We start from the raw sequence: 15,817 nt of genomic DNA, 5'->3' as shown, positions 1-15,817 counted from the left end.
CCTATGTAAAAAAGCATCTTCTCATCTTTTATTCCCAGCACCATATCATTGCTGCATTCATAGTTCAAGTATAACAGAATATGTAAACAGTTTAATGCAGTAACATTGCACTCATGTGGGGGATAGAGCAGAAAGGAACATGCCCCCTGTTCCTCAGAACTAAGGCATCTTTTCAAAAGCTTCTTTAAATTCTTGAGTGCTAGCATTCTTAAATATGCATTACAAGTAGCTTTGGTGGAAGTGCGGAAAGGCTTTGATCTCCTGAGCAATCAAACACTCCTACTGAATAGTTCAACTTACACTTCATTTGAGAGACCTGTGATTACATTCCCAAGTGTGTGGCTGCACATAAGGCAGTTTTCTTTATTTTAGCTGTTTTTCCCCTGGAGCTAGCTTTAGCAGTTACTACACATTATATGACAGTTGTCAGTGGATAGTAAGGCAAAGACTGTATCCTAGTGTTCTCCAAGCTCAAAAATATGAATTTAACTAATTTCCTTCCAGTCCTACAATCTTACTCCATGCCAAAATGTCAAACAAGCTTAAAATAGGTACCAGGTATGGAAGGTTACTTCACCCTCTGATCTCCTTTCAAAGGACTCTTATCACCCCATCAGGCAGCTTTTGCTAACAGATAACTGCAAGCATCCTCACTGCCCATAGACTAGAGATTTTCTTCAAATGGGATGGAGCTGTTAAGCTCATTACATTACAAATACATGCACAGATGACTCAGAACAACTCCAGCAGATATTTGGCACACTGTGCTTTATAGGCTTCTCTCCCTCCCTCCATGTCCCATTCTGTACTAGACATTAGTCCAGAAGAAAGGACTCAAGTTCTGCTTCCTGGTAAGACATTCTGACTTAGCGCAGGAGGTGACAGTTAAAGATAGTGCTGAACTTGATGACATGCCCCTTGCCTCCTCCACACATTTCAGAAACTTCTGGAGTCTAAGGCTCTGAAATATCTGAAAGGCAAAAGTAAACAAGAAGAATTTTGCCTTTTTTTTGTTGTTAAGTGAGAATAAACTATCACAAGGGGGCAGGAGTCCTAACTTTCTCTGAAGAAGGCTAGAGAAGAAATTGCTTACTCCTGATCTTAATTGTATAAGAAACTGATTGTCAGGTCTGATGGACTAAAGGTTAGTAGAAAACAGGAGGAAAATGCGTTCCCCTGCCTCCATAGAACTGCTTAACCTCTTTTCATTGCCTGTAAAAGGCACTGTGCTAGGTATGAAGTCTCCCAACTGCTGAGAAGTGCCACTCCTTAGATTGTTATAAATTGGAACCGAGTCATGGGGAAGTCTGATTTTGTGAAATAGATAGGCAAGTATTCGAGCCTGATCAGACTGCAGGAAAATGTCTCCTTTCACAGCAGTGGGGTAGATAAAAATAGTTACGGCCTTCATGGTAAAGGCCAACTATATTAATAATCACATACATTATCTAGAATCCCAAATAATCAGCTAACAAAGTAATTATTACCAGACAAACGGCTGCAGTAAAACTCAGGAGAGAGAAAACTGTATCCAGTATTTGTCAGTTCAGCAAGTAGGTGGCTAAGAAGTTTTATTCCCAAGACACTAATTCATTTCCTGTGCCTCAGGTCAGGTCCCTAATGAGTCATGGTATCTGTATGCAACTGTGCCTTAAAGGGTATTTGCTTCCAAAGACAATTCAGGAGATGAACATAGAACGCAGTCCAGCTACAGGAAGGCAGTAGGTACCCTGTAGAAGAGATCCAGATAGACAAGAATGTGCTATTAGAATTGATAAAATTACCACATAAAGCAGCACCAAAGGTTATTCAATACTCCATTAAAATCCTCCAGAGCAGAGGTCATTCATGAAAGCCCTTGAGCGTCACTGGTGCTTGAAACCATACGTAGTCCTCCCAAGCAGAAGTCGTACTTGAAGGAGCTGAGGCACTTATACTGATGTCTCCATCGCAGGACAAATTAACAGTTAGTTTCCTCCCTCGGGTTGGTACTTTATAGTTGAGCTTGGGCCGGAACCATTCAACACCACAATCGCGGTGTCCTTGGAGCATAACAGTAGTGCCCATGACAGGCAGAGCCTTAAGTTCACTGAAGACATCTGCTATGAAGAGCGAGTGAAAAAGCTTACGCACGCAGGATGTGGTCTTCAGGCTCTTCTCAGCGCTGCCCACACAGACCCCCTCCAAGTTGAGCTCATAAAGCTCCTTGGGACTCACGGCACTGCCTCCGAGTAGAAAAAGAACGCGGGGAACCAGAGTCAAACTAAACATTACTTCCAAGTGCTGGAGCATTCCTTCCAGATCCATCAGCACCTGCTGGCATTTCTTGCTTGCCAGCTCCATGGAGGGTGGCTTTTTAATCACATCCCCAACCTGGAAACCGAAACAAAAATCGGATTAGTACATATATGAAAAAATGTAGAGGGCCCCAACACACTCCTCAGAAAGCGTGGCATGTGCTCTCCCTGAAACTTGAGGAAGATTTATAGGGTTTTATGTTACTTTTATGGGGTAATAAGGTACTCTCATGAGATCATGAGGTCCAGGAATAACAGAAGATGCCACACTACTGCTGCTCACTTTGAGTCTGCATCAAGCTACCAGTGAATCCCCACAAGGGTGAGAAAACCCATCTTTCAAAGACCAACTACCACCCTGAAGCCACTTTTAAAAAGTTTTGTTTGTGCAAGAAGCAAACAGTAACAGGCTTTGAGTTTAAAAAGGAGCAAAATGGGATAAATAACAGCTTGTTGAGACCTGCTAGCTGTTTCCCATAATAATGGTGGAGTTTTTCAGGAAAAAAAAAAAAACAAACCAGTGGCTGAGCTATTCAGCCGGGAGCCCCTCAGGCACAGACCCTCGGACGCAGCCACCCCCACGCCACCACAGCCCCGGCCGCCCCCGTCCCACCTGCGGCGGCCGCCGGCAGAAGAAGGCGAGCTGCTCGTAGGGCAGCGGCAGCTGGTGCCGCTGGTACAGGACGTGCTTCAGCAGCTCGCAGGCGAAGCGGCAGCAGCTCTCCCGGCTCACGGCGCCCGGGAACACCACGGACACCGAGGGGCTGACCACCGCCGCCGGCCCGCTGCGGTGGGGCCCCCTGCCGCGCTCCGTGGCGGCCGGCGGCTCGGCGGGGAGGAGCGGGGACGCGGGTGCCGCCGCCGCGCCGGGCTGCTCCGCTCCCCCCGGCGCCGCCATTTTGTAGGCGCCGGTGGCTCCCGGCCCGGGTTTGAATGGCCGCCGCCGCGGGGCACCATGGGAGCGGCGCCGAGCCCGGCCCCTCGCCTTCCGGGACGGGAAGGGAGCCGGGGGGTTGTCCGGGGGCTGCCCGGTGGCACCGTTTTCTCGCCGCCCGCTGCGCTGAGGCGGCGTAGTGCTGGATGTATCGGCCCTGATGCTTCCTAAGCACGGGTTGTCCCCGCTTAGGGCCGCCCAAGCGGTGCAGCGGGAGCCCTCCCGCAGCCAGCGGGGTTTTCTCCCTTCATCTCCCGGGGCTGTCACAGAGCTGCGGCTGTCCCTGCCCGGCGAGCTGCCCCCGCCGCCGGCACGGAGCCCTCCCCGCTGGCAGGCTCCCTGAGGAGCGGGTTCACCGGCGGCTGTGGCAGCGCCTCACCGCGGCCGAGGCGGGGAGCGGGGCCCCGCGGCGGCAGGAGGAGCGGCCCCGTGTTTGGAAACAACGTGGCCGCGGCCCCATTGGGCGCAGCCTCCGAAACACGGCGGAGGGCGGGCGGTGGGACGAGCGATCCCGAAGTACGAGTTCACCAGCGCTGAGCCCGCACCGCCGGCCCCAGGGGATGCGGGGCCGGCATCGAGGCTTGCTGCTGGCGGCAGTGACGCCGGAGACGAGCGGTGGGCACGGCAGGTTCTCGTCCCGAGCCCGCTGGTTTCGCTGTATGCCCCTTTGGCAGGAGGTCACGGTATCTCTCTGAGTAGCTCTGGTCGCTGCTGTTTCTGCGCAGCTGTGATGCGTTCCTGATACCAAACACCTTCACAAACACTCTGCTTCCCCGCCCCTGACGGCAGCAACAGCCGGTGACCAAGCCTGCCGGCACCGAGCGGAAGGCACTCCGGGCCCTGCCGGCGAGCTGCCAACCCCCCGTACCTCCGAGGATGCCCCCGGGAGGCACGGAGAGGCCGCGGTCCGCGGAGCCCCCCCCCGAGCAGGGCGGAGAAACGGCAGCGCCCCGTCCCTCGCCCTCCAGGCGGCGCTGCCTGCGCGGGACTCCAACTCCCATCCGCCCCCGCGCGGGGGAACCCATAGAGCAACCAGCGGGGCGCGGCGCGGGGCGTGCCGGGAGCTGTAGGCGGGCGGCGGCACGGACTCGCTTTCCCGTGACGCCGCGCAGCGGGCGGGGAGGGAAGGAAGGAGGGAGGGGGGCACCGGGGCGGCGGGGAGCCCGGGCGGGGAGCCCGGGGCCGCCATGGACTCGCGGGTGTCGGAGCTGTTCGGCGGCTGCTGCCGCCCGGCGGGCGCCGCGCTGCGAGGGCGCGGGGGGGCCGCTCCCGGCACCGGCACCGGCGGCGGCTGCGGGGGGAGCGGCGGCGGCGGCGGCGGCTCGAAGGCGAAGAAGAAGAGCGGGCGGAGCCGGGGGGGGAAGGCCAACAACCCGCCGTACCTGCCGCCCGAGGTGAGCGCACCGCCGCCCCGGGGCCTGGCGGGGACGAGGCGGGGGTCCCCCGGGGGACGGGGCACGGGGTGGGGACGGGGCACGGCGGGGCACTGCCCGCCCTGCCCGCCCGGTGCCCCCGTGCTGTGCCCACCGGCGGCTTCTCAGCGCCCGGGGATGGGAAACGAAGCCCTGCTCAGCCCGCAGCTTTCCCCCGGAGCTGGTGGGCGTGAGGTTTTTGCTCGCAGAAAGCGCTCGGCGGGTTTTGGTGATGCCCTTTGCAGGGAATTTGGCAAGTGTTTTCCTGCGCGGGGGTGCTGACAGGCTGCCAGGCAGTGTCCCTGTCCACGGCACTTGGAAAACGGCCATCGGTAGTAAGTGGGTGTGTTGGCTCCTTCAGGCAGCTGGCACGGCGCTCAGGAGGCTGAGGAGGGCGCTACGTCGTCCCAGGATGGGTGCTCGGCCCCGCTCGGCGAGCTCTCAGTGAAATACACCTAAAATATTGAGTCTGCGCTGGGAAGGAGCAGCCCCTCCACAAGGCAGGGAACGCAGAGCTCTGGTGAGATCCTCTCCGTGGGCAGGCTCGTCCCCTGCAGCTGCGGTTCGGTGCTCCTTCCGTCAGCCAGAGGCTGGGCAGCCCCCTGCGGTGTCAGCACGGCTTCCTCTTCTCGGCCACCCTGGGCCGTGCGTGGCCCAGCGAGTGCAGGTGTGGTGCTTGTCTCCTCTCAGGCTGCCTTGAAAGAAACCCCCCCCCTTTATTTAGGGGACGTGGTGTTTTTCTGACAGCTGGAAAGCTGGCGGATGGTAAGAGAGGAAGACCTCCCACATACACCCTTTCCTCGCTGCACAGCTCCGCTGCCCGAGAGCAGTTCAGAGCTTCCCTCCGCTGGCCTTTTGCCACCAGAAGCTCCGCTGTGGTTAGAAGCTCGGCTAGAAGGCAGGGAGAGGGCTGCTGCCTCTCTTGACGCGCAAATTGGTGTCCAGAGGAAAAGGAAGTGCTTAGCATTGGTAGCTCAGCTGAGTCTGACAGGGTACTTGGCTGCTGGTAGGCTCGGTGGTGCTTAGACCAAATGAGTACAAAAGTTACTTCAGTTTTGGCTACGTGTTCTCTGTGGGAGTTGGTGCCTGCTGCGGTTGGAGTGGGCTCAATGAGTCCACGGGCTTTTCTCTTTTAGGCTCTGACAGCCTCATCTGGCTGGCTTCAGCCCTTCCTGGGAAAAATTTTCTGAGCACGTTGTGCACAGTCCTGATCACGCCTGGTTCTCCAGAAGTGCCAGGCCAGGGACCGCTTTGCTGTGTTGCAGAGGAGTCAGCACCCTTATGACTGTAGTCCTTCTCTCTCACAGGGTAGATGTGCAAGGATATGGGAAGGAGTCAGTGGAAAAATAATTGAAGGAGGGAGAGGGTATCAGTGTGTGGGAGAGGAGACAGCGACTTTTGTTCCCAGTCAGAACAAAAAAAGTGAAGAGAGGGTGCTGGACGAGGTGGGAGTGGGATGGTGTGTCTGGCAGTGTGGGATGTGAATGGGGCAGGGGGAACACTTTTGATCATACGCTGGCCTGTACATTTTCTGAAACTGGAACTCTCTGGGACTGTCCCTATCCTTTGCTGGCACTAAAAAAATAAATAAATCCCCCCAAAGCTCTATTATGGCCTGTGTCACTCCCTAGTTTTATCCCCTGGTTTGCATCATGTGTGATGCGAACAACAGAAACAAACCTAAAGCAAGTTCCAGTTTAGTATAGGAGTGAATGGCAGAATGGACTGTGTGAACACAGTATGTTCCTGCAGTTTTCCCTCTCTGAAACTGTCAACACGAGCTGCAGAGTATCTGTGCAGCTGATGCCCATAGAAGTCCCTGCTGGCACAGCATCTAACCTTTTTTTTTTTTTTTTTAAACTTATTCTCTGACCAGGCAGAAGATGGGAACATCGAGTACAAGGTGAGCCTTTTGTGGTTGCAGGAAGTCTTCCTCCCAGACAATTACCTTGCAGTGAGTAACTTATGCAAAGACAGCCTATGGGGAACAGGTCAAAGGAAGGGACAGAAAAGCGGCACTGTACTAAAGAACAATCTCTGTGCCTAGCGATACCCAATGTGCTGAGCTGGAAGAGTTTGATCTCAGCACTCATTTTAGGAATCTGTTTTAGGAGACAGGACCCATTGTTTTTCCTGAAGTTTTCTTCCTTTTGACAGAGAGCTGCAGGTGGCCCTGATAATCATTGATCACTTGATTGTGGCTGTTCTACCATTCATACTTACTTGGCTCGTGTATAACAAATAGGTCCCATGGTGCTGTCTTTTACCCCCACATTCGGCAGGGTACAGATCCCTTTGGGAAGGCACAGGAATGTCCTGCTACCATATGCATGTGCCTCTGTGAAACCCTCTCTCACCTATTCCATCTCTCCCGTGCAGACACTAATGTGGGGGGTGTTTCCCAGCGGTGGGTCAGGGTTGGGGGCGTTGCTTCATGGGGTTGATTTAGAGAGTGGCTTGGGCAATGGGATTCCCTCTGCATCCGAGCTGTGACTGTAACTCCCCCTCTGTTACACAGCTAAAGCTAGTGAACCCCTCGCAGTACCGCTTTGAGCACCTGGTGACGCAGATGAAGTGGCGACTACAGGAAGGTCGTGGTGAGGCTGTCTATCAGATCGGTGTGGAGGACAACGGGCTGCTGGTGGGCCTCTCGGAGGAGGAGATGCGTGCCTCGCTCAAGACGCTGCGCCGTATGGCAGAGAAGTACGTGTTCCCTTCTGTCTCCAGGACCCACGGGCATAAACAGCCTCCAGTACAGGGACTTAGCTCCAGGAGGCCCCAGAGGAGCTGGTGGCTCCATTCCACAACGTCTTTGTATGACTGGAATTCCCTTATCATGAGGCTCTGGAAATAGGAAGGCAGCTAGAGGACTTTTGGCTTAAAGCCTGAGGTGCCTGCCCTGCTATTCCCAGCTTCTGTCCCATTCCCTTTGCCAGGTCTGATTGTGCAGGTACGAGGGGTGCTGAGTACAAGCACGTGTCTCACTCTTCCCTTTTGTTTGTGCCAGGGTTGGGGCTGACATTACGGTGCTGCGGGAGAGGGAGGTGGATTACGACAGCGACGTTCCAAGGAAGATAACAGAGGTGCTCGTCCGAAAGGTGCCTGACAACCAACAGGTAGGGACCTGAGGTTTGGCTGTCCTCTTCTGCTGGCAACTTACAGCCTTCACTTAAGAAGCTAACTTTTGGGATGGGAGCCTAAACCCTAGAGGCACTTTTCCCTAGATTGGGCCATAGCAGGTGCTTTAAAGAGCTGCCAAAGGGAGGCTTTGAAGACAGTGCTTTTTATCTCCAAGGCTGTGGTTGCGGCAGATTCCAAGTAGGAGAGATTGGCTGGATCAGATGTGAGAAACTGTTTCACTTCTTTGACAACAGTTGTGATGCAGCCCAGTGTGCAAACAAGGAGGAATTTAGACTTCCTGCTGATGAGTCAAGTCACAACACCCGAGAGCGTATCACAACTTCTGAGCTGTGATTTGCTATGAGCAGGAGCAGCATCAGAGCAAGATTACACTGCAGTGTCCATCGTGGAAGGAAGCTCTCTGGGGCACGTCTCCATGACCATGTAGTGCTCACGCACACCCAGCAGAGCAGCAGTTAGGTTTCATTATTTATTTGCTCTTTTTTTCTGTAGTTCTTAGACCTGCGAGTGGCTGTGCTGGGGAATGTGGACTCAGGGAAGTCAACCCTGTTGGGTGTCCTAACACAAGGAGAGCTGGACAACGGACGGGGCCGAGCACGCCTCAACCTCTTCCGGCATCTCCATGAAATCCAGTCAGGAAGAACATCAAGCATCAGTTTTGAAATTCTCGGCTTCAACAGTAAAGGAGAGGTGAGGGAGGGGGCTGCTGAACTCAGCTGGAAGTGGTTGGGGTGGTGGAGGAGAATAGGACTACGCTCCTGGAACAGCACTGAGGGGGACATGAGAGAAGAGAGGTGGCACAACCCCATGTCCCCTTAGCTGAACTTGAGTGCTGCTTGTCCGTTTGCAACAGATGTAGTTTCTTGCACCCATGGTAAATGATCTCTCTCCACTAATTTTGAGGTCAAAGTGGACTGATAAGAGCTGCCTCTTCCTTCACTTGCCTGCTGAGGCTCCTCCGCTCACCAAGTCCTCATGTTCCTCAGGTGGTAAATTACAGCGACTCCCGAACAGCAGAAGAGATCTGTGAGAGTTCCTCCAAGATGATCACTTTCATTGACCTGGCTGGCCACCACAAGTACCTGAAAACAACCATCTTTGGCCTCACCAGCTACTGCCCAGATTTTGCTATGCTGGTGGTTAGCGCCAACACCGGCATTGGTAAGTCTCGTGCTGTCTGCATAGACCGACAGCAGAGTGTGAATAGAAATGGGGAATGGGGGGAGCAGGTCCTTGTTAGCAGTAGTAGTTGTCAGAAGAACATTTTAGTCTGCAAGTCCTTACTGATTTTTTTGTAGGCCAATGCCTCTGAGTGCTTGGGAGGGGAGCAGAGCTGGGTTACCAGCCATAAACCACATTAAACAGTGCTCTGGACAGAGAAGCTTTGTTTGGAACTTGAGGCTGCATTTGTTAGGGGGAAAAAGGAGAGGGAAAAAAAAAAAAAAGCTTTTACATATTCTTAGGGGTGCTGAATCCTTCAGCCTTGTGAAAAGGCAGCTGGAGCTCTCCCACATCTTTCTGTGACATTTTTGTGGTTGTTCTCTGGCAAACTGTAGCCCAAGAAGGAAAACTACTGCCTCTTTCTGAAGCAAAGAGATCACTTAAAATAATGCTGGGTTGTTTTTATTTTTCTGGAATGCTGTTGGGTTTTGTTTAAAAGAATTATTTTGTTGATTCATTGCCTGATGGACTGAGCAGTTGGGGAGAAATATCTAGGGTGGGCACATGGGAGTGCCAGGAGATGTAGCTGTCACATAAGTAAGCAACAGTGGTGAATGCTACTGCAGCAACACTCTCACTTGTCTCCTGCAGCAGGCACAACGCGAGAGCACTTGGGCTTGGCCATGGCCCTCAAGGTCCCCTTCTTCATTGTCATCAGCAAAGTTGACTTGTGTTCAAAAGCCACCGTGGAACGGACAGTGAAGCAGCTGGAGCGAATTCTGAAGCAGCCGGGCTGCAACAAGCTCCCCCTGCTTGTCACCTCAGACGATGATGCTGTTACAGCAGCACAGCAGTTTGCACAGTCTCCCAAGTAAGGAAGCATTCTTTTCTGCTGGGACCAGGCAATTCAGACTGGGCTGCTGTGCGGAGCTGGGAAAGGGCGACCACAGGGGAGACCAGCGCATTTTGAACATCTGGCCTCCTCATCAGGTTTCCTACCTCTGTGTTTTTGCCTCCCAGACTTTTTTTCTGGGCTCTGGGAGCAGAAGGTGCTAGAGGTTTCATGGAGTTGCTTCTCCAAGACAGAAATGTAGGCTGACAGGGGGGTGGTGCCTCAACCAATCACTGAGGCAGGGGTTACTGCAGATTTGCACCTAGCCCACGTGCCTTCCTGCTCTGGCTGTTTATCGTTGTGGTCTCTGTCCTCTTGCTGACTGGCTAGATTCAGAATCCCAGCCACCTTCTGCAGCTGCTCTCTGTCCTTCTACTTACTCCTCTCTCTTTGTGTCTGACAGCATCACCCCAATCTTCACACTGTCCAGCGTTTCTGGGGAGAACCTGGATCTGTTGAAAGTCTTCCTCAACATCCTTCCTCCACTGACCAACAGTAAAGAGCAGGAGGAACTAATGCAACAACTCACAGAGTTTCAGGTACTTTAGGATAGTTTGGGTTGTTTTGTTCCTGCACTTGTTGTGCCATGTGACAAACGTGGGAGAGGCATAGTGAACTCCTGATCTGCTGGTTCAAGTAAAGAAAGGACTCATTTCTTGAAAAAGGCTTAGGCCAGGCTCTGTCCTAAGCAAGGGATGTACATTTCAGAGAGAAGATTTCTTTTTTCCTCTGGTTTCCCCTTAAAAGGCAGAGGGTCCCCTAAGAGAAGGGTTGTAGAAGCTGATGAAAGCTCTCAAGTGGTGTCTGATGCCCCCTGGGTGGGCAGCTTGTTCTCATTCAGGAGTGCTGTTCCACGGGTGTCTGAGCAGCTTGTTCTTGTCGCCTTGCTGCAGGTTGATGAAATTTATACTGTGCCAGAGGTGGGGACTGTTGTGGGAGGAACTCTGTCGAGGTAAGTGAGGCCAGGCAGACAAGTGTGGGTGTGAGTGGTTGCTGGAGTTCCCACAAGGTTAGAATTACCCGCTGCAGATGGAAGCAGTACAAAGCTCCGTGCTGACTCCTGCCAGCTAACTGGGCCAAAGGAGGATAAAGCCCTACAGGGTGCTGGGAGGTGCCATGAGCAGATCGTTGCTCATGCAGTGGCAAGCAGGGAGATAGGAGTGTGACCTGTAGTGAGCTGGAGGAAGGCACGCTGGTATCCAGAGGTTAGCCAAGATCCCAAGGTGTTGCTTTCCTCCTTCCTCGAGCAGAAAGCAAGTCCCCTGATCCCAGGAGAAGCTAACCTCATGCTGCCCCATGAGAAGTCAGCTGTCCCTCAGCGTTTGGGAGTGATCAGGGCCGTTTGGATAAGAGTGCACTAACACAAAACGGGTGGCAACTGCAGTCTCTCCAGCAAAAACAATGCAGTGTGGCAGAGAGATGCCCCCTGGTGAGGGATACTTGGTATTCTGAGGGGTGATAGTGTGGCTTTCGATCCACACTAGGAAATCCTTGTCCCCACCCGTGTTGCATCCCTGTTAGTTGGTCACACGCCTGGATAAAAGTCCAAAGACGCTCACCACCTCTGCACTGGGGAGTTTGTGTAGGTTGATCTTGGGAGGTGCAACTTCGTCCTTGTCTCCTGATGAGCTCTGTCCCGCTGTTGTGCCCTGGGCAGTGGGATCTGCCGAGAGGGGGAGAGCCTGGTGGTTGGTCCCACTGACGACGGGAAGTTCCTCCGGCTGAAAGTGTGCAGTATCCAACGCAACCGCTCGGCCTGCCGCGTGCTGCGGGCTGGCCAGGCAGCCACGCTGGCCCTTGGACCTTTCGACCGCTCCCTGCTGCGCAAGGTGAGTCCTGCTGGTGCTGGCTTCCTCTCTGCTCTAGTGGGAGGGACTGGAGGCTTCCCTGGGGATCCCCCGTTGGTAGAGCAGGAATGAAGTAGAGATGTTTGTAGAAAACCTGTTGGAAGGGAAAGAAACGGCCTGTGAAATAGGATGAGTACTGGGCTGAGAACGGGGTGGAAGGCCAAGTCCCAAAGTGGAGATGTGTTTGTGGTTTTGGGTGCTGTTCAGAAGCTGGGGGATTGGCCCTAATTGCTCTGAGCTTTGGGCTGTCGTACAGGGCATGGTCATGGTGAGCCCCGAAATGAACCCCACCATCTGCTCGGTGTTTGAAGCTGAGATTGTGCTGTTGTTCCATGCCACGACTTTCCGGAAGGGGTTTCAGGTGACAGTGCACGTGGGGAATGTACGGCAGACGGCTGTCGTAGAGAAGATCCATGGAAAGGTAAGGCAGGGGAGGAAAACAGAGAAAGACGTACCTCCCTATGGGGCTTGCTGGGATTCTTCCATGCTCTCTACTAAAGCTAGAGGCCACTGCTATCATCTTGAGTACTCATTTCCTTTCCTAGGAGCACGCTCCATCCCTGTACCCTCCCCATTTTTCCTCCTAACATGTTAAAGAATTCCCAACTCAAACTGCAGCAAGACTGTGGAGGAGGATGAGCTCTGCATCCTCCAGAGCTTGTGTTTTCCTGCCCTCCCCTGTGCAAACAGTAATGGGAAGGACTCAAGCCATGCAGCCTGAGGGAGTCAACCTGCTCATTTGCTTCCTTTTCATAGCATCCACATGCACCCCTCTTGTGTGCACGGACAGGGCAGGTAGGTCTAAGCTGTCCCCCTTTTCTCTTCAGGACAAGCTGCGGACAGGAGAGAAGGCCGTTGTCTGTTTCAGATTCATCAAGCATCCTGAATACTTGAAGATCGGAGCCAAGCTGCTTTTCCGTGAAGGAGTCACCAAAGGCATCGGGCATGTCACTGACCTCCAAGCCATCACCACCAAAGAAAACGGCCTGGAGGAGTCCTTGGGGCCTGGGCAGCTGAACTTCTGACTACCGCTAGGTCAGAGAGATCTCCGCTCACCAACGGCCGGGGAGAAGGATGGAAGCTCCCGTGGCTCTCCGAGTGATGCCTGGAGCTGCTGCTCTCCGGTCCTAGCATGGGCGTCCCTCCTCCACGCTGTGAGATGGAGCCTCGGAGAGTTTCTCGCATTCAGTGCCATACGAGGGGCAAGTTAAGCACGTTCTCCACATTGCCTGCTGCTTTCATTACCCTGCCCTCCTTCAGAATAGATCAGAGGCACCTGCAGACCTGGGCAGGCAAGTTCTGGCTTTGTTTACTGTTTGGAAATTACTGGTTGGGAGGAGCAGAACCATTGGAGAGGAGCAGTGAAGGGATGTTTTTCTATCTCTTAATACGGGATCTGGCCCCATTCCAGCTCTCCGAGCACTGGGTTAATACAGCACTTTGTTGAGTAATCCTGCAGCACATCCCTCCAGGCAGAGGGGATGGAAGAGGCCCTGCTACTCACAGCAGGGCCTTGCTCGAACCTCTCAAAACACATTCAGGACACTTTTAAACCGTTTTAATCTTGGTTGGCTTTAATCTGCTGTGTGTCCCTTCGTATGTTGGTTTTGCATTACTCCAAGCTGGGTGTCTGACTGTCGGACAGGCGTCCTGTCCTGACCCATCCCGTCCCCGTGCACATGCTGGCACTCTGTCAGCGTCCCACTCTGACTCCAAGGAAGCTGTGGCCGCTCTGCGTGGTGCTGCCTCCTGACCTAATGGCGCACAGACAGCGTTTGCACTTGCACCTGCTCCTTGCAGCAGCAGAGCAGGAGGGGCAGAGCGGGGCCTGGGCCTGTGCTGGCATGGGCAGGTTGTTTCCGTGGATGTTTGGTGCTGTCAGCACGTTGGCAGCAGTGGTTTGCAGGGGGCTCCCTGGTGTGGCGGTTCCAGGGCCCAGCCCAGCTCGCTGCTCCTCACACGCTTGCCTTACTGTGTGGGGGCAGGCTGCATCGCTAACACCAAACAAGGTGACTTCTGTTTAGCTGTGATTTGGCAGTGGCGTGAATTTATTTCTTTTTCTCCTCCAGAAAGACTTTTCTTTTTTTTCCCCTTGCCACTGGGGTCTGTTGTGAGAGGAAAGCTGGTGATGCCAGCAAGGACTCTGTGCACAAAAAGTGGAGCACTTCTGTTTTTACACTTGCTGTCGTGCAGCTCCCGTGTGTGGCAGTTCCTCCAGGCCCTACTAGCCTGGAGGGTGCAACAGGGGCTGCTGAGCTGTACATAGGCTTTTTGGGTTTGCTGTTGACTGTTAGATCATGCGGGCCAGCCGTCAGCACCCCACGAGTCCTTCAGCCCACCTCGTCGTGTGACGTGGTGTCTTTCCAGCCCTGACTGAGGAGAAGGGAGAGGGCCTGCAATAGCACACGGACACCCAAATAGATCTTCTGTCCTCCTGAAAGCAACTTCTGCATCCAGGCTGCTGGCACAGGCAGCGCGTGCAGGGCTGGCAGCCCGTGCTGATGGGTGGGTCTCGCAAAGGGATGCTCTCAGTGTGTCAGCTCCTGGGGGAGGCAGGGATGGTGGCACCTGGCAAAGAGCATGCTGAAGGAAGCTGGTGGGATGGCGGTGTATACGGAGGGACGGCAGTGACAGCAGGCATTACCTGCCTTTTGGGAGGAGCACTGCCCCAGCTTTGAGTCTGCCTCCTCCCCTTTGTCCCAGCAGAGAGACAGCAGCTGCTGGCTCAGGGTCACTGCTCGCGCAGGATCCCTCTGTGCTCCCACCCCGGGTGTTATGGGGCACGGTCCTTCACCCGTGCCTGCGAGGACAGGCCCCAGCTGGCGGCGGGCTCCTGCCTTTGGTGCTAGAGGCTGACGAAGAAAGCTGCCCTGCACGGGGGTGTGATGCCAGCTGTGGGCAGCAGCCCCGGTGTCTTGGGCACCAGAGCAGGCGTGGGGTGCTGCAACCTTCTCCGTAACAGCTGATGGCTGGGCTCATCTCGTCCCTGCCATCTGTGGCCTGACCGTTCTCGGTGCCATGCTCTTTGTAATTGCTGGTTTGTCGTCTTGACATTTTCTAGTGCTGGGGCGTGTCCATGTTTCCCAGGCACCTCTATATAAATGTACAGAATAAAGATGTTTTATTGAGATCGCCGGCTGAGTTGTACGATGAGCAAAGGTGGAGCCGGGCTCTCGTCCTGCTGCCTGGGTGCTGGGTCACCCCTTCCTAAGCTTCCTGCATTTGGCCCTATAAATACCGCCCCGTGGCGTGGAAGGAATGCGTGCGTGCTGCTGTTTACAACCTTGCCCTCCCAGCTTATCTGAGCAAGCCCGAGGCGGCGGGCAGCCACGTCACCCTGAGCACAGCACTTCTGGCTGGCAGGGGCAGAACCGCCTGTGGCTGGTGCTTCCCCGCAGTCACACATTCCCTCCGAGCCTAATTACAGGGATGCTTTCTGGGGCACAGACCTCACCGGGGGCTTGTTTTTAAAATAGCATCAGCCTTATCAAGGGGATTGCGACCGCTGCCTGTGAGAACACGCCGTTCCCTCAGGATGAGCAGGGGCAGGAGGGCTCCCCTGTGGAGGTGACGCGTGGCGCTGAAGGGTTTTCTGTTCTCGGCGTGGCTTTGTGTCAGGCAGTGGCACCTGCTGAGTCCGGTCTGGCCAGACATTTAGGCTGTGAAGCATGCTGTCGTCTCAAGAACGTGAGGCAACCCTACCAGACTGGTTGCTGTTTCTCTTTATGCGAGGACTTCAGGGAACTTGTCACTTTGCAACGTGAGGGCTGTCATTAATGGGAGGGACTCTGTCATTCCTTCTTCTCGTGACTGCACGCACGAGCTGTGCTGTGTGCTTCTCGAAACCTTGTGACGACTGTCAAGTGTTAGACAGCTGCTGCCAGCCCTGTGGCTGCTTCCAGCACCGAGGAAAGTTGGGCTGGTGGAAGGAGAGCATGTCAATGGCTCCAAGGATGGTACCACACAGAAATGACAGGGGAACAGTGCATGCAAAGACTGCTGCCTGAGAGCCTCTCCCCCTGCTGAGGGAGGGGAAGGCTGCAGCTGATGAAACCCTCTGCAAAGAGTTTCCAGACCCCACCCAGCGCTGCTTTGACGTGGCGAGTTCCCTCCCCCTGCCTCGAGCTAGGCCC

The 15,817-nt window shown here is 54.4% G+C and overlaps 2 protein-coding genes across 2 annotated transcripts; one reads left to right on the top strand and one right to left on the bottom strand.

Annotated features, from left to right (window-relative positions):
• Positions 1-4: 4 nt before the first annotated feature.
• MAD2L1BP (MAD2L1 binding protein) lies at positions 5-3,276 on the bottom strand. Its single transcript, XM_035321791.1, has 2 exons — positions 2,911-3,276; positions 5-2,373 (listed from the first exon to the last, which is right to left on the bottom strand). Exons 1-2 carry the CDS (start codon positions 3,193-3,195, stop codon positions 1,843-1,845), a joined length of 816 nt encoding a protein of 271 aa, XP_035177682.1. The 5' UTR covers positions 3,196-3,276; the 3' UTR covers positions 5-1,842.
• Positions 3,277-4,355: 1,079 nt separating this feature from the next.
• GTPBP2 (GTP binding protein 2) lies at positions 4,356-13,106 on the top strand. Its single transcript, XM_035321789.1, has 12 exons — positions 4,356-4,625; positions 6,520-6,546; positions 7,162-7,346; positions 7,651-7,759; positions 8,277-8,474; positions 8,771-8,945; positions 9,597-9,816; positions 10,241-10,376; positions 10,731-10,789; positions 11,495-11,666; positions 11,941-12,105; positions 12,512-13,106. The coding sequence occupies exons 1-12, from the start codon at positions 4,419-4,421 to the stop codon at positions 12,707-12,709; spliced, it is 1,851 nt and encodes a 616-aa protein (XP_035177680.1). The 5' UTR covers positions 4,356-4,418; the 3' UTR covers positions 12,710-13,106.
• Positions 13,107-15,817: the final 2,711 nt, after the last annotated feature.

Source organism: Oxyura jamaicensis, chromosome 3, assembly GCF_011077185.1.
Source record: "Oxyura jamaicensis isolate SHBP4307 breed ruddy duck chromosome 3, BPBGC_Ojam_1.0, whole genome shotgun sequence".
In the NCBI taxonomy this organism is placed as follows: domain Eukaryota; kingdom Metazoa; phylum Chordata; class Aves; order Anseriformes; family Anatidae; genus Oxyura; species Oxyura jamaicensis.
The sequence above is the reverse complement of the archived record's forward strand: the minus strand, read 5'-3'. Positions and strand labels throughout refer to the sequence as shown.

Coding starts and splice junctions, on each gene's coding strand:
- MAD2L1BP (XM_035321791.1), bottom strand. CDS start 3,195: ATGGCGGCGCCGGGGGGAGCGGAGCAGCCCGGCGCGGCGGCGGCACCC. Junction 2,374..2,910: donor TCTGCCGGCGGCCGCCGCAG/GTGGGACGGGGG, acceptor TTCGGTTTCCAG/GTTGGGGATGTGATTAAAAA.
- GTPBP2 (XM_035321789.1), top strand. CDS start 4,419: ATGGACTCGCGGGTGTCGGAGCTGTTCGGCGGCTGCTGCCGCCCGGCG. Junction 8,946..9,596: donor TAGCGCCAACACCGGCATTG/GTAAGTCTCGTG, acceptor TGTCTCCTGCAG/CAGGCACAACGCGAGAGCAC. Junction 10,377..10,730: donor AACAACTCACAGAGTTTCAG/GTACTTTAGGAT, acceptor GCCTTGCTGCAG/GTTGATGAAATTTATACTGT.